The 24,680-nt window shown below is 52.6% G+C and overlaps 2 protein-coding genes and 1 pseudogene across 2 annotated transcripts; 2 read left to right on the top strand and 1 right to left on the bottom strand.

Moving 5' to 3' along the window:
* Positions 1–1,810: 1,810 nt before the first annotated feature.
* On the top strand, positions 1,811–4,640 carry SPN (sialophorin). The gene is made up of 2 exons (XM_042922439.1): positions 1,811–1,887; positions 2,271–4,640. Exon 2 carries the CDS (start codon positions 2,299–2,301, stop codon positions 3,772–3,774), a length of 1,476 nt encoding a protein of 491 aa, XP_042778373.1. The 5' UTR covers positions 1,811–1,887; positions 2,271–2,298; the 3' UTR covers positions 3,775–4,640.
* A 4,228-nt stretch (positions 4,641–8,868) lies between these two features.
* QPRT (quinolinate phosphoribosyltransferase) lies at positions 8,869–24,502 on the top strand. The gene is made up of 4 exons (XM_042922320.1): positions 8,869–8,983; positions 23,033–23,568; positions 23,892–24,023; positions 24,105–24,502. The coding sequence occupies exons 1-4, from the start codon at positions 8,971–8,973 to the stop codon at positions 24,321–24,323; spliced, it is 900 nt and encodes a 299-aa protein (XP_042778254.1). The 5' UTR covers positions 8,869–8,970; the 3' UTR covers positions 24,324–24,502.
* On the bottom strand, positions 11,479–21,739 carry LOC122209721 (annotated as a pseudogene).
* Positions 24,503–24,680: the final 178 nt, after the last annotated feature.

Genomic DNA, 24,680 nt, shown 5'->3' on the forward strand with positions numbered 1-24,680 from the left:
AGCTGCTCTACATCCGGGCCATTTCTTGGGGCTGTTCTCTGGGCTGAGTGAGGGACACAGTAATGTTGCCCTGAAGAGCAGGCTTGCTTACCACCTGCTCAAACAGGGGGAAATGCCCCAAGCTCAGAGTTCCTTAGCGGCAGGGCAAGCCCCTTGTGTGTGTCACCCTTGTGGGACGTGGGGGCGAGGGGAACTGATGCAAACATTATGCTCCTGCCTGCTCTGCTGTGAGTGATGGATTCCCCTGTCTGGGACCCAGGTGTCTCATGTATCTGTGTCAGACGAACTCCTTAGCTTGTGCGTGGCATATAACCCCAGGCCTTCACACGGACCTGTTCAATCACTTATCACGTACATATACTATTACTTTTACAACATAAAAATCAGTTTGGGGTCACCTGGGTGGCTTAGTCAGCTGAGCGTCTGACTCTTGATTTTGGGTCAGGTCCCAGGGTCATCAAATTGAGTTCCATGTAGGGCTCCGTGCTGAAAAGTGGAGTCGGCTTGGGATTCTCTCTTTCTCTGCCTGTCTACCCTGCTCATGCATGCTCTCTCTCAAAAAAGTAAATAAATAAATACATACATACATACATACATACATAAAAATAAACATGGTTTTGATTTTTTAAAATATTTATTTTTGAGAGAGAGAGAGAGAGAGCTAGAGAGAGAACGAGTGGGAGAGGGGCAGAAGGTGAGAGAGATGCAGAATCTAAAGCAGGCTCCAGGTTCTGATCTGTCAGTACAAAGCCCGATGCGGGGTTCCAACTCGTGAACCGGGAGATCACGACCTGAGCCGGTCGGATGTTTAACCGACTGAGCCACCCAGGCACCTCTGGTTTTGATTTTTTTTTTTCTTTTAAAGAAAGGCAAAAAGCCAAAATTACACTCATGCAGAAAGTCAAAGCTTACAAATTAGAAGAGAGAAACAGAAATAAACAAATAAATAAATAAATAAAAGAAGTGAAAAAATATGTGTATACACACACAAAAAGAAGAAGGAGTAGGAAAAAGAAAACAATTAGAGGAAATTCAGAAAACAACAACTATCAAAAGAAGAAAATAAAGGACCCCCTACTCATACCGATCCAAAGAAACTTGGTTAATGCCTCCGTACATATTTTTCCAGACCGTTTTCCATATAGCTTCCCACATCTTTATTAATTTTCCCCCCAAATAAAATCATGACGAATGAGTGCTTCGTAACCACCTTGGTCTAGTTAAGCACCCCACAACTGGGACCCCACGTGGTGGCCCCCCAAGCCACCAGTCTTGAGATGTCATCCAGAGCCCATCAGGACTGCACGCGGTCTGCAAAGGCTTTCGCGGCCCCCCCAGCCAGAGCCGAGGCCTCTTACCCTGGTAGTTCCGGGGAGCTCTTGGGGCAGGAAAGGGTGCTACCCTGCTCTCGGGGGCAGGAAAGGGTGCTACCCTGGGTTTGGGCCTAGCAACTTGGGAACCACAAATGCAAAGGAAGCCACCCTCCCCTCTCATGTCCTCCTCCGCACCCCCTGTTCTAGAGCACGGCTTTGCCTCACACCGGCTCTGACCCTCATCCCTCTGCCAGCCTCACCCCTCGCCGTCCCGGCTCCCAGCGAGGTCCCCGTTCCAGACCTCCCCCCCCCCGGCACCTGCCGTGACCCCACTTGCCTCAGCCAAGACCCCAGAGCCCCTGGCATCATCTCAGACCCCAGCAAGAGCGAGTGATGGAGCTGTCATCACACAGCAGCTGTGGGAGCAGGGCGGGTGGGGCAGGATGCCGGGGTGGGGTGGGTGGAGCCAGGGCCACTTCCTTTCCCCCTGGGGCCCATCTGCCCAGTCCTGCCCCAGCCTCAGGAGGAGTTGGAGTGGTCTGGTCCCAGCCCTGTGCCCTCATCAAGCGAGCTGGTATGGGGCGCGGCCTGGCGGGGCGGGAGACTTGGCGGCCGCGGGAGATGTGCTGTGGCTTGAAAAGGGCCTGGTAGATGACAGGAAAAGATCAGGAGCCGCCGGGGCTGAATGGAGTCAGGGAGGGCCAGGGGGCTGGCCATCGCTGGAGCACGAGCAGCCAGGGCTCAGGGAGCCCGCGGATCAGGGCTGACTGGCAGAGCGGCCAGCATCTGTGCCCTTGTTCTTTCTGATGATAGTAAAAGCGAGGGTGGAAAAAGCCGTTAAGCCGCAAGTTAGGCCTGGCAGTTAGCAGGGAAGTGGGCAGACGGGGAGGAGGGCCCGGCCAGGTTCTCCCCCTCAGTGCTTTGTGTGTTGGTATCTCTCCACTTCCCCTCCCTCAGGTCTCTGCTCCTGCTCACGCCTGTGGCCATGGGAATGATCCTGCTTCTCCTCCTCTTTGGGGGCGTCTGGACCCAAGAGATGAACACAGAGCTTGTGGACATCACGACCACTTTGGGGATGCCTGCACCCACAAGACCCTCTGCTTCTTTGACCCCAACTTTCTCTGAGCCCCCAAACTTCAGCGTAGTGACCCCCGGTCCTGCAACAGCCAGGGTCCGCGAGGAGAGCAACGGCACCGGGCCCCAGATCTCCCCACCTTCTTCAGCTTCCTATACAGCCAATGAGGTGTTCTTTCTCGGGGCGTCCACTACTGCCGGTGGTGACCTCCATGTACCTGAGCCATCGGTCTCTGGGGAAGTTGCCACCAAGAAGTCATCAAACCTGGAAACTAATGCTCAATCACTAGAAGACTTTCTGGAACTTCACATTATGACTGATGGAACCACGGTAACTGGCTCTCTGGAGACCTCTGATGTCACCAGGGGGCCCTCCGCCACCATGGCGACTGGCCCTCCGGAGACCTCTGATGTCACCTGGGGACCCTCCGTCACCATGGCGACTGGCCCTCCGGAGACCTCTGATGTCACCAGGGGGCCCTCCGCCACCATGGCGACTGGCCCTCCGGAGACCTCTGATGTCACCAGGGGGCCCTCCGCCACCATGGCGACTGGCCCTCCGGAGACCTCTGATGTCACCTGGGGACCCTCCGTCACCATGGCGACTGGCCCTCCGGAGACCTCTGATGTCACCTGGGGACCCTCCGCCACCATGACGACTGGCTCTCCGGAGACCTCTGATGTCACCTGGGGACCCTCCGCCATGGCCACTGGCCCTCCGGAGACCTCTGATGTCGCCAGGGGACCCTCTGCCACCATGGCGACTGGCTCTCTGAAGACCTCTGATGTAGCCAGTGTAACCCCTCTCACCATGTCAACTGGCTTTCTGGCGAGCCCTAAGGGGCCCAGTGGCTTCCCCACCTCCTCGGCAAAAGCAACCCCCATTTCTACAGGCACAGTTAGTAGGCATCCCTCATCAGTTCCCAAGAAAAATGGCACCCTGCTGGTGGCTGTGCTTGTGGCCCTGGTGGTGTTCACAATCCTTGTGACCCTACTCCTGCTGTGGCGCCGGCGGCAGAAGAGGAGGACAGGGGCCCTGATACTAAGCAGGGGAGGAAAGCGCAACGGGGTAGTAGATGCCTGGGCTGGGCCGGCCCAGGTGTCTGACGAGGAGGCCCTGACAGCAGCAGCAGGCGGGTCTGGGGGCGGGAAGGGCCCCGGGGTCTCCGAGGGGGACGCGTCTGGCCGGCAGCCCACACTCACCACTTTCTTCGATAGACGCAAGTCGCAACCGGGCTCCTTGGAGCTGGAGGAGCTGAAGGCCAGGCCGCCCCCCGTCCTAAACGGGGAGGAGGAGCCGCTGGTGGGCAGCAAGGATGAGGCTGTGGAGGCCCCTGCTTCCCAGGGGCCAGAGGCCGGAGATGTGGAGGCCCCTCAGTGCTTGTGAAAAACAGGAGCGCAGGTCAGAATGGCTCCCGGCCTTCACCACCTTCCCTCGTATCATCGCCTCCAGCTTCCTTGTCACGCAGCATCGTCTGGGTCCTCACCCGGTATGTTCATCCCGAGCCCTCATCCGGCTTCTCAACCCCAGGTCTCCCAGCCGGCACCCACACCCCCGGAACCAACAGACTTTCCTCATCGATCCCAACTGGTCCTCATCACCCTCTTCTCCGCGTTTTTGTCCTTGAAATCAGCTGCTGAGTCTCCACAATGCCAAACTTCCTTGGCCAATGCCTTCTCAGAGGACTCCCCAGGGACACCGGAGTCTAGGAAGGAAGATGGGGACGACCCAGCAAACTCTCGCCGAGGATTGCTCTGGAAAGTGCTTTTGGCCCCATAGATTAGGACAGTCCTACCGGCTCAGCCCACGAACTTGACACTGCGCAGTGCTCCGTGCCCAGCTACTGGCCACCAGAGCAGGGACTGGGGGTGGGGGGGCATCACCTAGCTGTGCTCTCGGATCCTAGGCTGGCGCCTGGCCCACACTCCCCACCCCCTACCTGTGGATTGAGGTGGCAGCTCCTTCTCTTCCCCGGGGCAGAGGTGAGAAAAGTTTCCCGGCCGGTGTAGTCCTCCAGAAACCCTGGCACCCGCGTGTGTCCTGTCACGGGCGCAGCTTGCGTGCAAGAGGCCAGGCCTTGGCTGCGTTTGTGCAGGTGGCAGTGAGTAGGGCCGGCGTGTGGAGGGGACGGGAGCTGCCAATCCGAGGAGCCCCTGAGAACATCTGTGTCCTCATCTTGGTTCAGGTGGGGTGGAGGCGGCAGAAGATTTAGCCATGTCTGTAGCCCAATAAAGAGCGTGGGGCTTGATGGACTGCATGTGTGATTCTTCAGCTCAGCCGCTGTTTCCCGTGCCCAGAGCCTCCCCTACTCCAGCTGGCTTGCTCCCAAGGCAGAGGAGAGGAGAGCTGAGGTGGCGGGGGGGGGGGGGGGGGGGGGGGGGCGGCGGTGCTGTTACCCGTTTAATGTGGATTTTAACGTTTTAATTATTTGAGAGAGAGAGAGTGCAGGAGGCAGAGACGGAGGGAGAGGGGGAGAATCCCAAGCAGGCCCTGCACTAGCCCAGTGCAGGCCTCAAACGCAGGGAGCGTGAGATCATGAGATCGATCGTGACCTGAGCCGAAATCAAGAGTCGAGAACACTCAACTGACTGAGCCAGCCAGGCGGCCCTCGTTTAATGTGTTTGTATCTCCTCTTCCACTGGGGGCGGGCTCCTTCCCTTCTCCGAGAAAAGTCCGTGAGACTGACAGGCCCAAAGACGCTGGAGCTTCCCCTGCGGTTCTGGGATGGGATGGTTGGGAGCGGGGAGAAGACCCCACCCCAGGCCAGAGCCCAAGGGGCCACAGGGCGCCAGAGATAGTCGGTATTTCCCCAGGACAAAGAGGAAATTTGCAAAGAGGAAGTTGTTGAGTCAGAGGGTGCAGTGGCTGAGAGGAGACAGGTTGACCCACAGAAAGGCCCTTGGGAAGTTGAGTGTGTGACTGCCCGTGGCCTGACCTTGAGGGGAGGGGAACAGCTCAGGGGTGCATCTGTTCCTGTGGTTCGGGGAGGGGAGGGGAGAGAAGGGACAGAAAGTGGCCACGGAAGATGGGGGTAGAAAGTGACCATGGGTCCACTTGGCCACCGTGGCTTGTGCCACCTGTGCTTGGACTGGGGACAGGCTGAGCTGGGACGAATGCAGCCCTCGCCAGTCATGCCGCCATGGCTGGGTGGAAGGTGTTTGCCAGGCTGAAAAGGGGGGAAAGGCCCCCTCAGCAGAGGGGGCAGTAAACGCAAAGTTGCCATAAGGGCCGTGTGACTATGGCGCACGTTGGAATGGGTGCAGCAGATACTATAAGACCAAAAGGAGGCCAGGGTGGGGTGGGGAGAGAAACAAAAGAGAGAATTATCAAGTGTGGTAATGAAAGGGCCAAACATATCGAGTACGAAAATGTTTGTAAATGGCTTATTACACCATATGCTCCAAAACTATGCAGTAAAACGTCTATAATATAATGTCACCGGGGAACAAAGAGCTAGTTACTAATCTGTAAATACGTATGAATCTAGATTTGTAATGAAAATGCAAAAACATGGACGTTTGTGGAAAAAAAAAAAAGAACTTGAAGGAAATATCCCAAATGTTCGTTGTGGTTATCTGTCAGGTGAGAGGTTTACGAATGATTGTTACTTTGTTTCTACTTTTCTGTATTTTCCCAGTTTTATGTAATAAATACCTATCACTTTTACGATTAGAAAAAAATAGTACCAAGAAGGTATTCGCTGGGGGGATGGGGTGTCTGGTTCAAGAACATGAGGTGGGAAGGGCGGGTTGGAGCCCCACTGTGAAGGACTAGGGAGTATGGATTCAGTTCTGAAAGCAGCGGGGAGGTCACCAAACCTAAGTCTGTTCTAGACTCTTCCAGGGCCTCTCAGACCCATCATCAAACCTCACTTCTTCCTGTCTTTGCCTCTTGGGTACCAAGTCCCCCTGACTCTGCGTCCATGGTCCCTTAGAGTCTTTCCTTCCCCCAGGCCCCAAAACACCTTGCCTGGGTCCTGCCCAGACTTCTCTTTGGGTTTCTTGACCATAACCTCTTCTACCCTCTGCCCACGATGCTCCCAATGACTCTTCTACAAGGGTTCAGATTCCCTCCTAATGAGGTCAAGACAGAGCCTTAGCTTGAAGATAAGACCCCTTCGAGATCTGGCCCTGACTGGTCAGCCCTTGGTGCAAACACTCTATGCCCTCCAGCCACATCACATTCCTTGTAGGTCCCTGAATAGGCCATGTGTTTTTCTTGATGTGTGCTTGAGGGTATAGTTCAAAATGTTAAAAATATTTATTTTGTCCAGACAGTAACAAGTTAATTACCAGCACATTCCAGTTTCTTTTTTTTTTTATTTAAAAAAAAAATTTTTTTTTTTAACATTTATTTATTTTTGAGACAGAGAGAGACAGAGCATGAACGGGGGAGGGTCAGAGGGAGAGGGAGACACAGAATCTGAAACAGGCTCCAGGCTCTGAGCAGTCAGCCCAGAGCCCGACGCGGGGCTCGAACTCACATACTGCGAGATCGTGACCTGAGCCGAAGTCAGACGCTTAACCGACTGAGCCACCCAGGCGCCCCATTCCAGTTTCTTAATAACAGGATTCACACACACACACACACACACACACACACACACACACACACACATGATGTACTATACTTCATCTTATATTTTCTTTTTTCTTTAAATTTTTAAAGTTTTTTTTATTTGGAGAGAGAGAGTGTGCATGAGCATGAGCAGGAGAGGTGCAGAGAGCAAGGGAGAGAGAGAGAATCCCAAGCAGGCTCCATGCTGTCAGAGCCAACAGCCCGCTGTGGGGCTTGATCCCATGAACTGTGAGATCATGACCTGAGCCGAGATCAAGAGTCGGACGCCTAACTGACTGAGCCACCCAGACACTCCTCGTCTTATATTTTCAAATACGTTTCCATTTTGTTCTCAAAAGTGCACTCAAGATTATGGTTACAAATAAAGCTGTGTCATACAAAATGATGTTTCCAGGTGGTAAAAGGATTTAGAGAGTCTTGAGAAATCTATTAATGCAATTCATTTTTGCAGACAGGAGAAAGAGCCCCCATGCATTCTTCTGAGGACATTTCATTTCTGAAAAGGGATATTTACACCTAAATGTCCTCTGCATCCCTATTTCTGACCCTGGACCACGTTCAGTTCGGCAGGCGGAACCTGTGATGGGTGGGATACAAGTAGAGGTGACACCTGTCAGTTCTGAGTCCTCTAAGCCCTTGGGCTGAGGGAATGAGAAAGACCCCAGCCCTGAGCCCCAAGCTCAGTGACTGTGCCAGGAAGCAGATTAAGCCTGGATTGTTAGCAAGACCAGAGAGGAATATAACCAGAAGATGCTAAGATTCCCAAAGTATTTGCAGGAGCAGACTCCAGCCAAACGTAGAGAGAAAACTTTCAAACTCCACAAGGGTATCCTACACAGTGGGTGGCTGTTGTGCTCTAGGGAGGTTCGGGGTAGAGCTGTTAGACAAAGGAAACCCAGGGTACTTTGAAGACAATCTACTTGCTGGGGACAATGAGCTGCAAATGGGTGCCTGTGTGCCTCAGTTTCCCAGGGTGCTCAGTCCCTGCCTGGCCAGCTTGTGGCCTCTGGATAGCCTAGCTGGACTATGGGCCAGATCCATCCCAGGAGGGCTGGTCCTGAAGAGAGCCACCTACTCAAGACTGCACGCGCTCTGCCTGAAGCCAGCCCACCCCCGGCCTGCCCCATGACGCACACATCTTGATTTCGCACCAAACTCCTCAACCGTCAAGATTCAGCTCAAATGTCACCGCCTTTGTGAAGCTGCCCTTGCCGCTTCCATCCCCAACAGACATGGTATTTCTTCCACGGCACCTCGTGTGACCGCACGACACCCGGGCTGTAACTGTGTGACGGTGTCCCTCACTCATTAGAGTGTGGCCCCTCCAAGTCCACGTGTCATCTTTGTGATTCCAGGGTCCAGGGCCCGGCACAGTAGCTACCTGATATGTGTTTACTGAATGGAGGGGTAAATGAATTAGTGAATGAAAAAATGACGATTTCAAGTACACCTGTGGCAAGCTTGGATCTGTCTTTTGGGTAAACCGGGCATCCAGGAGGATGGCCTGAAGGGAGTGCAGCCCAAAGTGAGAGCGTTATTCTAGTTCAAGTTGGATATAGTGGGGGGTCTGGCCTAAGGGGGGAAAATAGGTCAAGTGAGAAATACACTTATTCAGAAAATCAGATTTTAGAACTAATTGGGAATTGGGATCTGAACCTAGGACCCAAGCCCGCGATTTTTCCAGGGCACCCATCAAAGAAGCTTTCCAGCTGTCACCAGCAGCCTCACGGCCTGGGGAAGGCTGGCTGTGTGGAGGGAACGGGGTGAGGACTTCTGAGTAAGACAGGCAAGAGCTCTTCCAGTCCAGCAGAAAGTGGAAGGAGAAGGTGTGTACCGCCCCAGGGGTCCTGGCAGAGGGGAGGAGGGAGGGAGCCCCAGAGAATCTGGGAAGGGCTGGCTGGACCAGCCCCTTCCTTCTTCCTCTGGCAGTCCCACCCCCTCCGGCCTCCGAGGAGAAGGGGAACCGAGCAGTGCACGCCGCCGGTCCTGCAGCTTCAAGCGGTCATGGACCCGGAAGGTAGAGGAGGCTCCCAGGCCTGGCTTCCCCTTCCCTGTCTCACCATGTCCCCTATCCTGCCTCCCTCCTCATCCCAACACATCTCAGTCTCTTACCCCCTTCAACTGCGCCTGCCCCCTATTCTCCTCCCTCCCCACTACTCTCTGCCCCCAACCTCTCTGAACCCCAAGCTCTTCTTCTGTCTCCAGGAGTCTACTTCTTACCCTTATTTCTCTTTCTATGGTTCCCCAACGAGTTCTGGGGAAGAAAGGGGCAGAAAGGGGCTGGAGCCCCCGGAAAGGAAAGGTCAGGGTGGTCTGGAGGAGGCCGCTTTTGCGAGCAGCTCTGGACTTTGCCCCTACATAGCTGGCGGGGGAGGAGGGGAGCAAAGTCCGGTCCTTTGTGCAGCCGGGTGGGGGAGGGGGCTGGAGCCCAGTGACTCTGCCTGGGGTGGGGGTGCTGTCGCTAAGGAGGCCGTGTGCACTAGGATACGGGCCAGGCTCTGGAGTCCAAAGGCTCCTGTTTGAATCTGGGCTTCACCAGGAACAGGCTGTGTGACGTTGGGCAGGTCACCTGACTTCTCAGATCCTCATTTCCTTGCATCTGTAAAATGACAATAATAGTTCCCAGCTCACAAACGACAGACTCCTGGAAGGTATCTGGCCAGTGCCTGAAAGACAGGAGGCCCCTTCCTGAGCTCTCTGCATTTTCTCTTTCCCCACCCTGGGCTGTTTCTCTCCGGCTCTGACCTGCCTCCCCTGGTCTGAGGTATCTGCTGGCCCCACACACCTGGCACCTCTGGGTTGGCTGTGGAGCCAGCTTTTGGGGTCCAAGCCAGCTTTTGGCTTAGGAATGACCTCAGAGTCAGAGCCTGGGTTCAAGTCCTATCCCTGCCACATGCTAACTGTGTGACCTCGGACAGAACCGGGACGCTTCCACTCACTGTGCCTCAGTTTCCTCATTGATGAAGTGAAAACACTGCCTTCGCTTGGGTTGTGGTTCAGATTAAATGAGATAATACTCATTGTGCCAGCTACACAGAAATCACTTGATGTCGTTATGCCGGTGATGGTGTTGATTCCCCATGTGTGTCTGTCCAGCTCTGCGCCCTCCCAGATTCTGGTCCCATCTTTGGAAGCCTTGTGGGGTCCATTTGCACCTGGACATCTCCCTGGTGTGTCAGACTCAAAGACCTCCCCCCACATCGGCTCCATTTCTTTCTTTCTTTTTTAAATTTTTAAAAATGTTTTTATTTATTTTTGGGAGAGAGAGAGAGACAGAGAGAGAGAGACAGAGAGAGAGAGACAGAGAGAGAGAGAGAGAGACAGAGCATGAGCAGGGGAGGGGCAGAGAGAGAGGGAGACACAGAATCCCTAGCAGGCTCCAGACTCTGAGCTGTCAGCACAGCACCCAACGCGGGGCTCAAACTCACAAACCGCGAGATCGTGACCTGAGCCAAAGTTGGACGCTTAACTGACTGAGCCACCCGGGCGCTCCACGTTGGCTCCATTTCTGTCCTTACCTCACCATCCTTCTACTTGACCTCAGGGTCATCTTTGCCCATCCTCCCTCGCACCCCAATATCCAGGCAGCTGCCGCGTCCTATGACTTGCCTTCACCAGAGTGTCACCTGAACCTCTTCCTTTTCTGTTCCCACCTCCCTCTGGGGGCAGAGCCTGCTGGAGGCTTCCTTTGTTTCAGTGCCTTCACTCTGGTGATGTTGGTGGACCTCTGGGCCAAGTCAGAAGGGTTGGCGGGGATCAATGCCCCGTGGAAATTAAGCCAGGAGGGAGCAGGCAAATTAAAGGGGTGAATCAAAAGCTGGGGACATGGGGGAAAGGAAGGGCAAGGACAGAGTTGCGGCAGAAGCAGGTGGCAGGCTGGTGGGCAAAGATGGAGAAGTCAGGCTCAGCCAAAGTGTGAGCAGGGCGGGCCAGAGCGGGCCAGTCTGGGTGCAGGGTGCTGGTGCTGTGTTCTTTCCTTACAGCCTTGGGGTAGACACTTCTCACATACACATCCTGGCTCAATGTTCCTTGCCCAAGCTGTGGCAACAGCCTCCCATCTTGCATCTAGGCACAATGTAAATATTTAAACGTCAAAGTGACTTCCGATCGAAAGTTTTAAGTGCTTTTCCCATTGCCCGTTGAACAAAACCCGAACTCTTTTCTGTCATTCAAGGCCTGCTCGGTCTGGCCCCTTCCTGCGGTTCAGCTCTCTACTCTTGGGTCACTCTGAAATTCTGTAGATCAATTTCCCACTTGTGTGATGGGCGGTCCCATGTGGCCCTATTTGGAGGTAATTTCTCTTTCTAGGGAGAGAAGGAGATAAGAAAAGAACTTTATCTAGAAACTGCTGTGCTCACCAGCCTCTGTCTCCATCTGGCGTTGGCCAAATGGATCAACAAATAAATAGATGGAAGAACGAAGCTGCCAGGGTCACCCACCTGGGTTCAGAGCCATCTGGCCAGGCATCGGCTCAGGCACTCTTTGTCAGTTGCTTCACCCCCTCCTCCCTGCAGCCCTGTGATTTCTTCTCTTTTCTCTTCTTTCTTTCCTTTTTTTTTTTTTTAATCCTAAAGCTGTTTGTTGGGATAGTTCCCCACTCATGTTGACTCAGGGCTTTTAGTACTGCTTCCATCTGAAGGAGCATCCTTCCGTGAGCCTTGCTTGTCCTTCTGTCGGCTGGCACAGGACGGTGGAGCAGCCCCCAGACAGCACCACGGTCTGCACGTGGCTGAACATGGTGGTGATTTTTTGTAGCGTCCTGGGCACTTCACGCCCGTGAAGTAGGAGTTGGGGCTCTGTGCCAGGCGCTGCTTCTTGGGCGTCCTCTCCTCCTCTTCCGGGGATGGGGGCAGGAGGTCCTTGGAGGGGCATGTTCTTGTGGGCGGATCTTCGCCTCCGGAAAACCTGTGATTTCTGCGTGAAACTGACCCTCAGGTTAGCAGATTGCCTCAGGTCGCTCAGCGTGTAGGTGGCGGAGTAAGATTCCAACCCAGGTGTTTCTTTTTTGTTTGTTACTTTATTTTGAGAGAGAGAGAGAGAGAGTGCACACTCACGTGCGCGCACGCACACACGAATTGGGGATGGGGAGAGAGAGAGAGAAGGAGAGAGAGAATCCCAAGCAGGCGCCACACTGTCAGCCTGGAATCCAACTCGAGACTTGATCTCAGGAACCATGAGATCATGACCTAAACCGAAACCAAGAGTTGATACTTAACCGACTGAGCCACCCAGGCGCCCCCACCCCCACCCCTGGTGTTTCTGACGCCCTGATCCAGGGTGTTCCGAGGTCAGTAGGGAAGAGCCCTGGAACCGTGGGCGTGGTTTGCAGAGCTCTGAATGTTGACGTAATAAACATATGGCAATTTCAAAATATAATTTTGTGCTAGATTATGGCAGTGTGTGGTGAGGTGGGGTAAGTGAGGGGACTCTGGAGCCATCCTGCCTGAGTTTATGATCCTGACTCCCCATTCCCAGCTGTGTGAAATTTGTGAACTTTGGGTGCTACTTGCCCTTTCAGTGCCTCAGTTTCCACAACTGTAAAATGGAGGAAATAATGGGACCTATCTCAAAGGGTCGTTGTGAGGATTGAATATGTCTATATATACATGTAAGATTCTTGGCACAGTGCTTCAGAAGGACTGTGAAAGTGTTAGCTGTTGTTTTATTTTATTTAAGTAATTTTTACCCCCAACATGGGGCTCAAACTCACAACCGCGAGATCAAGAGTTGTGTGCTTCACCGACTGAGCCAGCTAGGCACCCCCATCCTTTTTTTTTTTTTTTTGTAGTATTTATTTATTTTGAGAGAGACAGAGCAGGGGAGGGGCAGAGAGCGAAGGAGAGACAGAGAATGTCAAGCAGGCTCCGTGCTGTCATCACAGAGCCCGACCCAGGGCTTGAACCCACGAACCGTGAGATCATGACCTGAGCCGAAATCAAGAGTTGGACGCTTAACCGACTGAGCCACCCAGGAGTCCCCTGACTTGGGTTTAGGTGGAACACATACCACCCCCATAGCTGCCGACACAGTCCACATTGTCACACACAAAAATAAGAACACACTTGTTACACTCATCTTGGGTGTGTTCGCAGGAGCAAGTTAAACGACCGAAGGAAAGAGGAAGGTGTGGAAGTTCTCATTTTGGCCTCGTCCCTCACGACCAGGAGCCACCATCCACTTAGGGCCACGCAGAAGCACAGTAAGAATCAGTCCACCGTCCAGACAAGAACAGCAAAAGTGCCCATGGGGGGAAATCTTCATATATTCTGCCAGGGTCATCGCTTTATCTGTATCTTTTTACATGATTTGTAACGAAAAAAGGTGCAAGAGGGATGCCTGGCTGGCTCAGGCGGAAGAGTACACGACTCTTGTCATGAGTTCGAGCCCCATGTTGGGTGTAGAGATCACTTAGATAAATAAAACTTAAGGAAGGAAGGAAAGGAGGGAGAAAGGAAGGAAGGAAGTGGGAAGGGAGGGAGGAAGGAAGTGCAGGCAAGAAATATGCCATGATGCTTTGCATCCCCTCAGGAACAGGGATGCCAATTATTTTAAATTTTATGTATTTATGTACTTATGTATTTATTTTTAATTTTAAATTTACATCCAAATTAGCTAGCATATAGTGCAACAATGGTTTCAGGAGTAGATTCCTTAGTGCCCCTTACCCATTTAGCCCATCCCCCCTCCCACAACCCCTCCAGGAACCCTCAGTTTGTTCTCCATATTTATGAGTCTCTTCTGTTCTGTCCGCCTCCCTGTTTTTATATTATTTTTGTTTCCCTTCCCTTATGTTCATCTGTTTTGTCTCTTAAAGTCCTCCTATGAGTGAAGTCATATGATGTTTGTCTTTCTCTAATTTCACTCAGCATAATACCCTCCAGTTCCATCCACTGAGATCATGTGAGATCAGTTGCAAATGGCAAGATTTCATTCTTTTTGATTGGCGAGTAATACTCCGTTGTATATATATACCACATCTTCTTTATCCATTCATCCATCGATGGCCATCTGGGCTCTTTCCATCCTTTGGCTGTTGTCGATGGTGCTGCTATAAACATGGGGGTGCACGTGCCCCTTCGAAACAGCACACCTGTATCCCTTGGATAAACGCCTAGTAGTGCAATGGCTGGGTCGTAGGGTAGTTCTAGTTTTAGTTTTTTGAGGAACCTCCATACTGTTTTCCAGAGTGGCTGCACCAGCTTGCATTCCCATTAGTTTTTTAATGTTTACTTATTTTTGAGAGAGAGAGAGCCCATGCTTGAGCAGGGGAAGGGCAGAGCGAAGGAGACAAGATCCTAGGCCGCCTCCACGTTGACAGCAGAGAGCCCGATGTGGGACTTGGAGTCATGGAACCACGAGATCACGACCTGAGCCAAAGTCAGACGCTTAACCTACTGAGCCACCCAGGTGCCCCGAGATGCCAATTTTAAAAATTTTTTTTTTTTCAACGTTTTTTTTTTTATTTATTTTTGGGACAGAGAGAGACAGAGCATGAACGGGGGAGGGGCAGAGAGAGAGGGAGACACAGAATCGGAAGCAGGCTCCAGGCTCCGAGCCGTCAGCCCAGAGCCCGACGCGGGGCTCGAACTCAACGGACCGCGAGATCGTGACCTGGCTGAAGTCGGACGCTCAACCGACTGCGCCACCCAGGCGCCCCCGGAGATGCCAATTTTAATGAAATTCTGGACAGCCAATTAAGAGATCTAAGTTACAGCCCACAGGATAAAACTATAATCTCTGAAGTCTGGGCACCTTGAGAGAACTTTTACATATGACAACCGCAAGGGTAGAAGGCGGACAGGGCGTTACAGCCGCCCTCTGGGTGACAGTTTCTAGGCAAGGTCTCCTCTGGCAGTTGCCAAAACAGCTCTCCCTTCTCTGAAGTTCCTTTCAGTAACAGCTGCTTCCCTCAGGAATCCCTTTCGTTGGAAATGCATGGGGTGGGGAGGCTGAAGCAAACCAGGGGTATTTGTTTATTTTTCACAAACGGAACACGGAGCCTGTAACATTCTCACTCAGCGATTCACACGCCGAACGATGGATCTCAAAGGCTCCGAGAGAGTAACCCCTGCTGGCGGAGGCTTCGTGGGGTTCCCAAAGCACCCGGCCTGGAGAGGGGAGACCTGGGTCCACCCTGGTCATTGTCCTGCTTTATCATTTCCTGGCTCTGCTCTGTAGGTAGTTTCCTCTACATTTCTGGGTCTCAGATCTCCACCTGTAAATATGAGTGAGCTCGAGCTTGAGGAACTGGGGGTAGGATTTGTGACAACGTGCCAGGCCTGTAGGCACGGACCCATGGTAGAGATGATTCTTTTCCTGCACTTCAGAAGCTCTCAGCTTTACTACAAATTAAAATTATGTTACCACATTGCAGTTAGAATCGTGGGGTGGGGGGAGGGCAGCCAAGGCATCAGCATCTTGCAGAGCTCCCCAGATGATTCCATTGGGCAGCCAAGGTTGAGCAGGACTGCCTTACCCATCCTAAAAAAACTTTCCTTGGGGCGCCTGGGTGGCTCCGTTGGTTAAGCATCCAGCTCTCGATCAAGCTCAAGTCCTGATCTCACGTTTGTGAGTTCAATCAAGTCGGACATTGGGCTCTGTGCTGGGCGTGAAGCCCACTTCAAAACAAAACAAAACAAAACAAAACAACCCACAACTTTCCTTGACCCTATGTCAAATGACGGTCCTCTCTTCCCCTTTCTCTCTTTCTTTTTTCCCTTCCTCTCTCTTTCTTTTTTCCTTCCTTCTTACCTTCCTTCCTTCCTACCTTCCTTCCTAACTTTTTTCATTATAAAGATTTTTCAAACAAAAATAAACAGAAAAAGATGATGAACCCTCATGTACCCATCATGCAAGGCTCAACAACCACCAACTTTTGGCCAGCCCAGCTCAATCCACACCATTTCTACTTTCTACCTTTCAGAATTACCTTAAAGTAAAGCCGGCTCTCCAGTCTTTTCATACGTGAACATCTTGACGTGTATCTCCTAAGAACACATAAGGATGTTTCTTTTTATTGCAACCACAATACAATTATCACAACTAACTTTTCTTTACAACGAAGTTAAAAAAAAAAGATCCTTAATGTGGGGCGCCTGGGTGGCTCAGTTGGTTCAGCATCAGACTCTTGATTTCAGCTCAGGCCATGATCTCATGGTTTGTGGGGTCGAGTCCCGCTTGGGATTCTCTGTCCCTCTCTCTCTGCCCCTCTCCCCAGCTTGTGCTCTCTGTCTCTTTGAAAACAAATAAACTTAAAAAAAAAAGTCCTTAATATTATCAAACATCCAGTCGGTGTCCAAATTTTCAGTTGTCTCATTAATGCTCTAATTTGGTTTCACTTTGTTTGAATTAGGATCCAAATAAGATCTGTATGTTGCAGTCGATTAGCATGTGTTTTAAGATTCTTTAAAAAACTTTTTTACATTTTATTTTAGTTTTTAAAAATGTTTATTTTTAAAAATTTTTTTTAATGTTTATTTATTTTTGAGAGAGATAGAGACAGAATGTAAGTGGGTTAGGGGCAGAGAGAGAGGGAGACACAGAATCCAAAGCAGGCTCCAGGCTCTGAGCTGTCAGGACAGAGCCCGATGTGGGGCTTGAACTCACAAGCTGTGAGATTATGACCTGAGCTGAAGTCAGATGCTCAACTGACTGAACCACCCAGACACCCCGAAAAATGTTTATTTTGAGAGAGAATTTTGTTTGCCAGCACGTGAGCAGGGGGAGGGGCAGAGAGAGAGAGGAGAGAGAGAATCCCAAGCAGGCTCCATGCTGTCAGGGGCTCGATCCCACAAATCATGAGATCATGACCTGAGCCCAAACCAAGAGTCAGACACTTAACCGACTGAGCCACACAGGTGCCCTTACAGATTTTAGTTTTAAGTAATCTCTGCACCCAACATAAGGCTCAAACTCACGACCCCGAGATCAATGCTCTACTGACTGAGCCGGCCAGGCACCCCTGTTTTAAGATTCTTTTAACCTTTTCTTTTTCTTGCACTGTACTTGTTGGAAAAATTAGACTGTCCTCTGGTAGAGTTTCCTATGGTCTGAATTTTGCTGGCTGTATTCCCATGGTAGAGTTTAACATGTTCCTCTGCCCTCTGGTTTTCTTGTAAATTGGTGGTTGCATCTAGAAGTCTGATCTTACTCTGGGTTGCCTATTTGGGCAAGAGTATTGCTGGGTGGTGATGTGCTCTCCTGTCAGAAACGCCCGGTATCTAGTTGTCTTTCTTCCTGATTTTCAGTGCCCAGAGTTCACTGGGGTGCAAGGTGGTGCCTGTCTTTTTTTTTTTTTTAAAGTAGGCTCCCCAGCCAGCACGGAGCCCAATATGGGGATTGAACTCACGACCCTGAGATCAAGTCAGATGCTTAAGAGTCAGATGCTTCACTGACTGAGCCACCCAGGCACCCGTGCCAACAGGTTATTGCCATCCTTCCAACCCTATGCCATTTAGAGTTCATTCCCAACCCCCGACAACCACTATTCTGATGTCTGTCTCTTTGATTTGCCTTTTCTGGACATTTCATATAAATGAAGGCAGGAGGTGTGGACTTGTGTGAGCACAAGTGAGCATAGGTTCTTTTTTTTTCTCTTCTTTTTTTTTTTTTTTTAATAATCTCTACACTCAACATGGGGCTCCAACTCATGACCCCAAGATCCAGACTCACTTGTTCTACTGACCAATCCAGCCATGCCTTGGAGCATGGGTTCTTAGCCCTTATGTGCATCTGTATCACAGGGGAAGCTCTTCCAAAACTTGGATGCCTGGGACCCACCCAGAAAGATTCTGATTCGGTTGGTCTGGGCTGGGGCTGAGCAGCAGACTGAAAAGCTCCCCGGGGAGCAGGGCCCCCTGCTCTCTCAGCTTCTGCCAAGTAGAGTGGTCACACCCACCGCCACCACTTCCTCTCCTCCCATGCACTCCTTGACCATGACCATGTGGCTTCTGCCCCCACTACCCAGTGCTAAGACTGCTCTGGCAATGGCCTCCCAGCTGCTAAGTCTTATGCCCATTTGCAGCCTTCCTTCTATTTGCTTCTGCTCACATCCTACTTCTTGAAACCCTCGGCTCCAGACGCCCACTCCCTCCTGGTGCCACTTCTCTTTTTAAATACTGGTGCTTCCCAGAGCCCTCCTCTTCTTACCTGACCTGATGATCTTACGAGTTGCTATGCTTAGTCATCACCCATGTCCGCTGGTGGCTCCAAAATCCCCGTTCCTCACCCAGTGTCTCTCTGAACTCCAGGTACCACCATCAGGACACGGCCACGCACGTTTTCCTGCTGGCAGCGCAACCTTAACATCTGCAAAGCCGAAGCCACTCTTTCCCCCCAGCTCTGCTGCTTATTTATACGCTGTGGCACCAGGGCACGACGCAGGACGCTCCTTGACATCCAGCGTCTGTACTTGTAAAATGGTAATAATTCCCTGTGGTGGGTTTCCGAGGAGAGAGCCTGAGAGAAGTGCGGTGCCCACGGCGGGCACGCGGGCTGCTGGTTTCTGCTGTCCCCATCCTCCACCCTGAACTTCTCCTTATGTCAGTTTTCAGCTACTCACGGCAGAAACCCAAGGATTCTGCATCTCATGAGCTGCTAATTCCGGTGGCTCCTACAGCTTTCACGTTTGCCCCTGTTTGCTATTCCTATGGTTCCTGCCCAAGTTCAGGGCTTCGTCTCTTTTTTTGTCTGGCCAATCGCCTCAGCCTCCTTTTGCCTCCCAACCTGTCTCCAGTTGGTGGATGAAGTTATTCTTCTAGAACAAAATCATAATTCTATAATTTTCTTGCTTGGGGCACCTGTCTGGCTCAGTTGCTAGAGCATGCGACTCTAATTAAAAAAAAAAATTTTTTTAATGTTTATATTTATTTTTGAGACAGAGACAGAGCATGAGCGGGGAGGGGCAGAGAGAGAGGGAGACATCGAATCCAAAGCAGGCTCCAGGTTCTGAACTGTCAGCACAGAGCCCAATGTGGGGCTTGAACTCGTCAACCGCGAGATCATGACCTGAGCCGCTCAGACGCTCAACCGACTGAGCCACCTATCCCGTCCTTAAATTTTTTTAATGTTTATTCATTTTTGAGAGACAGAGTGTGAGTGGGGGAGGGGCAGAGAGAGAGGGGCTCGAACTCACAGACAGTGAGATCATGACATGAGCTGAAGTCAGACACTTAACCGACTGAGCCACCCAGGTGCCCTTTCGAGCACGTGACTCTTGATCTCAGGGTTGTGAGTTCGGGCCCCATGATGGGTGTAGAGATTACTTAAAAATGAAACCTTAAAAAAAATAATAATTCTCTTGCTTAAAATTCCGTGATGGCCCCTAAGTTCTGTCCAAATTGCTGAGCTAAATAATTCAGTCCTTCTTCACTCTGGCCATCCCTTTTCTTCCCTGAAGTCCTCCCTTACAAACTTTCTCTCTTTTCTTACTTTTGAGCCTTGAACACCTGCTTTTTCAGCCTGAAATGTCTCCCCACCCCCTCCCTACCTCATAACTCTGCCTGGAAAACATTACTCATCCTTCAAGGCCACTAAAACCACCTCCCCCTTCCTCCTGGACACTTAGTCATTTCTTCATCTTTGCTCCCACGACCCTTGGTAAATGTTCAGCCACCCTTTGGCAAACACATCTGCTATGTGCCAGACAGTGTTCCCGAGGGCTTTGCAAATATTAACGCACTTAATTTCCATACAACCCTGTGAGGCGATTATTTTTGTTATCCCTGTCACAAAGGAGGCACCCTTGAGGCCCTGGAGATGTTCAGTCACTTGCCCAAGATAACTCAGCTGGAGGCGGCTGGGGCAGTATTGGAACGCAGGCCGTATGGCCCCAGTCTGGGTTCTGGTTCCTCTAACTGGGCGGCCTCTCTACTTGGATGAATATCATTGAACACCTAGTGTGAAGCTAAATAACATGAAATCGCCAATACGTGACCATCTTTGACCTGTAAAAGCGGCACATTTGTATGGTTTGGTGTGTTAGGCACTTGAGACAGAGCAGAGAACTCTCTGGATGGACACACTTCTGTCCCTAGAGAGACAACAGTAGAGCGTGGATGAAGAACAAGGAGTCTGCGCATGTGGCCTGATTTAGGAGGTGTGTGAGCGCCCCTGCCGAGGAACTGATGCCCCAGAGAAGACCTGAAAGAGGTGTAGAGGAGTTTGGGGTGAGGGGAAGAAGGGAAGGGACTTCCAGGCAGAGGCACAGGCTTGGAACAACATAGGCTGAGGCCCAAAAGCTAAGAGGAAGAGCTGCCCATTCTGTCACCCCGAAATTACTCCTTGGCGCAGAGCAGGTGTTCAATAAGGACTTGTCAAAAAAGTAAATGAAAACGGGGGTGCCTGGGTGGCTCAGTTGGTTAAGCGTCCGACTTCGGCTCAGGTCACGATCTCGCGGTCTGTGAGTTCAAGCCCCACATTGGGCTCTGTGCTGATGGCTCAGAGCCTAGAGCCTGTTTCGGATTCTGTGTCTCCCTCTCTCTCTACCCCTCCCCTGCTCATGCTCTGTCTCTCTCTCTCTGTCAAAAATAAAAAATCAAATTAAAAAAAAAGATTAAATGAAAACAACGGAGAGAAGGGTCAGCTGGAACTGACACAACGAAAGCGGGATCTAAGCAGGAGAGTGACGTACTTTTTTATTGTCTTCAAGTCAGGTTTAATGAGGTATCATTACAGAGAGCAAAATTCACCCTGTTTTATGTTTAGTTCTATGAGTCTTGACAAACGCATCAGTGGTGCAGCCACCATCAGAGACAAAATATAGTTCAGTCCTATCCAAACCCCCCCCACCGCCCTCCGGGGGGGGGGGGGGGGCTGCTCCTTTGTGGCCCGCCCCTCCCCCACCCCGCCCCGGGGAAACCACCAGTCTGTTCTCTTGCTGTGGTTTTTGCCTTTTCCAGAATGTCATGTGGATGAACTCAAATACCATGTAGCCTTTAGAATCTGACTCCTTAGAATACATTGGAAACGTGTCCCTGTCTTTTGTGTGTGTGTGTGTGTGTGTGTGTGTGTGTGTGTGAGTGTGTGTGTGAGTGCTCGGTTCCTTTCTTTGTTGCCCAGGAGAATTACCCTGCAGGGGAGTCTCACAGCTTGTTTACCATATACTCACCGGGTGATGGATTCAGATTCACTTTAAAAAGCAAACACCACTGCATCTGGTATGGATGGAGTGGGAGCTTCCGCGTCTCTGCCCTACGTCCGCTGGCTGGACGGTGAACGGTGGAGATGGAAACCACGTCTTTGTCGGTTTTACTGTCGGCTCCCAGCACCCGCCAGGGCACAGACGGTTCTGAGGGAGGAACGGAAGCCACATGGGGCAGAGTGTGGGACAGAAGGGCCAGGTGCAATCACTGAGAGTGAGGGTGGGGGTGGGGGGCGCGGCGTGCAGATTGGGTGCTTGGCGTTGGGGGAGAAAGGCTGGGCAAGAAGGGCCTTATTCTGAGAGTAGAGCAAACCAGAATGCCTGGTCTTCGACTTGGAGCAAAATGAGGAAGCAAAACAAAACCCTGCAACGTGCTATCCAGCCTTCTCCCCCCTCCCCCAGAGGGGCCACGAGTTCTGTCCTTGGCTCGAGCACCGGAGGCTTCAGGTCTCCTCCTGGCCGACAGATGGCGATGTCGCACCGTGTCTGAGCTCGGCCTCTGCCGTCACCCACTCATTCAACAGACATGAGGGGCCCGTTAGCGGCTACACGCTGGCGGGAACTACCACCTTGTCCGCAACTCTTTTTTTTACAGGGAAAGGACTCACCCACACTCCTGAAGCTGTGCCTCATAGAGCAAGGGCTCAAACCCAATTTTCCCCTGCACCTTCCTCCTTGTACCGCCCCCATCTCTAGAGAGAGGACAGTTTGTGGAAACATCAGGCGTGGGAGGAGTCTACAAGCAAGAGAGCAAAGGCAGAGGGGCCCGGTTGGTCTGACCCTGCCACCAATTTGCTGTGTGACCTCAGCCGACCTGCCTCTCCCCAGTCTCCACATCTGTAAAAAGCCGAGCTTCCAGCTGGAAAACCCTTGGTGCTGTGGAGCACACACATTCTGCTGGAAGCTTCCACTCACAACTAATCCTCCTATGCCAGGCAGACTGGAAAGGCTGCTGGTGACTTTTAGGTGCCTTCTCTTCCAGTTGATAAATAGCTGTTGATCTAGCACTAGGTTTGACACATAAAATACAGGCCACTCAGTTAAACTTGAATTTCAGATAATCGGATAAATTTTAAGTGTAAGTATGTTCTAAATATCACCTAGGATATATTTATACTAAAAAAAGGGGGGTGCCTGGGTGGCTTAGTCGGTTAAGTGCGCAACTTGGGTTCAGGTTCATGATCTCACGGTTCGTGGGTTCGAGCCCTGCATGGGGTTCTCTGCTGACAGCTCAGAGCCTGGAGCCTGCTCTGGATTCTGTGACTCCCCCTCTCTCTGCCCCTCCCCTGCTCACTCTCTGTCTTTCTCAAAAATTTTTTTGACAAGTTAAAAACAGGGGCACCTGGGTGGCTCAGTCAGTTAAGTGTCCGACTTCGGCTCAGGTCATGATTTCACGGTTCAGGGGTTCAAGCCCTGCATCGGGCTCTGTACTGACAGCTCAGAGCCTGGAGCCTGCTTTGGATTCAGTGGCCCCAACCCCCCCCCCCCCCCCCCCCCCCCCGCCCTCACTGTCTCTCTCTCTCTCAAAAACAAATACACATTACAAGTAAAACAATTTTAAAAATTTAAAAACAAACTTGATGTTTGTCAGAAATTTAACTAGGTGCCCTGTATTTTTATTTCCTTAATGGGACAACCTTGTCCTGCCCACAAACCCCTCTTCCAGGACCCCCACGTCTTCGTCCTGATTGGCTAGTCCCCAATGTAGCTGGTTGTTAAAAGTTCTCTTTCCCCCCTAAGGTTTTATTTTTAAGTAATCTCTACACCTAGCACTGGGCTCCAACTGGAAACCGGGACATCAAGAGCCACAGGCTCCCTGGCCGGAGCCAGCCAGGTGCCCCACTGGTCGTTACATGTTTTGACAACCACCTCTGACTACGGGAGAGGGGGCCAAAGCATAACCTGTTCTCTGTCTTTCCTTCCCAGGCCTGGCGCTGCTGCTGCCCCCCGCCACTCTGGCCGCCCTGGCAGACAGCTGGCTCCGAGAGGACTGCCCAGGTCCCAACCACGCAGCCTTGGTGACGGGGGCAGCCCCCGCGCAGGCGGCGCTGTGGGCCAAGTCCGCCGGCGTACTGGCCGGGAGGCCTTTCTTCGATGCCATCTTCGCCCAAGTCAACTGCCAGGTCTCCTGGCTCCTCCCCGAGGGCTCCAAGCTGGCGCCTGTGGCCCAGGTGGCCGAGGTCCGGGGCCCCGCCCACTGCCTGCTGCTGGGGGAGCGGGTGGCCTTGAACGCGCTGGCCCGCTGCAGCGGGGTGGCCAGCGCCGCGGCCGCGGCAGTGGAGGCCGCGCGGGGGGCCGGCTGGGCTGGGCACGTGGCGGGCACGAGGAAGACCACGCCAGGCTTCCGGCTGGTGGAGAAGTACGGGCTCCTGGTGGGCGGGGCCGCCGCCCACCGATACGACCTGGGAGGGCTGGTGATGGTGAAGGACAACCACATCCTGGCAGCCGGTGGTGTGGGAAAGGTGCGTGTCCGGCTGGGCCCCTGCCCCGCCCCGCTCCCACCTCCCCCGCTGCAGCCCTTCCCCTCTACCTGAGACTCCCCGACCACGCCCTGGGGGGTTGGGGGGTCTGCTAGACCCCTCACGCGGTCCCCCCCCCCCCCCCCCCCCCCCCCCCCCCGTAAAAGAAGCGATCCTGATGCCAGAGGTTCTCATGAACCCAAGCTTGTTATCCCCCCGGGGCCCTTCCAACACCAGGCCCAGCTCACTGTGCCCCGTGTCAAGTGCCCCTGTCCTCGCCCTCACCCTCCCGTCCCTCTGCCCCCTCTGCCCCCTCTGCCCGACAGGCGGTTCGAGGCGCCCGGCAGGTGGCCGACTTCGCCCTGAAGGTGGAAGTCGAGGTGGGCAGTCTGCGGGAGGCTGTGGAGGCGGCCGAGGCAGGCGCAGACCTCGTCCTGCTGGACAACTTCAAGCCCGAGGTAAGGTGGGGTCTGCTTCCCGGGAAGGGGCCGCCGTCCCGCGCAGTCACCTCCCCACCGGCTTGTGTTTGTGTCCCGCAGGAACTGCACGCCACGGCCGCTGCGCTGAAGGCCCGCTTCCCGAGTGTGGGCGTGGAGGCCAGCGGGGGCGTCACCCTGGCCAACCTGCCTCAGTTCTGCGGGCCCCACATTGACGTCATCTCCCTGGGGATGCTGACCCAGGCTGCCCCGGCCCTGGATTTCTCCCTCAAGCTGTTTGCGGAAGGCGCCACTCCAGTGTGCCACGCCTACCGGACCTAAAGCCAAAGAGGGGGCCCCTGGCAGGGGAATCACACGGTTTCTTGGGCCCCGGGAGTCTGCAGTACAGGACTCTCCGGGCGTTAGCCTGGGCTGATGTCTGGCTCTGCCTATGTGGGGGTGGAGGGGCTGATTTCACCTCTGCTCATCTGTAAAATGGGTCTGATAAATGATCAACCTTATGGATTTCTTTGGGTGATAATTAACACATAAGAAGTGTTCAGTAACTCTTAGAAATTCCCATAGTCCGTCGATTCTGAGATAGGCTTTTTTTCACATATTACCTTCTCCCGCATCAAAGTGCGTCTTTAACCAATGGCGTCTAGTGGTCACCGTCAGCCAGGCATCAGTAATCACATA

The sequence above is a fragment of the Panthera leo genome, chromosome E3 (genome assembly GCF_018350215.1).
Source record: "Panthera leo isolate Ple1 chromosome E3, P.leo_Ple1_pat1.1, whole genome shotgun sequence".
NCBI lineage: Eukaryota > Metazoa > Chordata > Mammalia > Carnivora > Felidae > Panthera > Panthera leo.

Coding starts and splice junctions, on each gene's coding strand:
- SPN (XM_042922439.1), top strand. CDS start 2,299: ATGGGAATGATCCTGCTTCTCCTCCTCTTTGGGGGCGTCTGGACCCAA.
- QPRT (XM_042922320.1), top strand. Junction 23,569..23,891: donor CAGCCGGTGGTGTGGGAAAG/GTGCGTGTCCGG, acceptor TCTGCCCGACAG/GCGGTTCGAGGCGCCCGGCA. Junction 24,024..24,104: donor TGGACAACTTCAAGCCCGAG/GTAAGGTGGGGT, acceptor TGTGTCCCGCAG/GAACTGCACGCCACGGCCGC.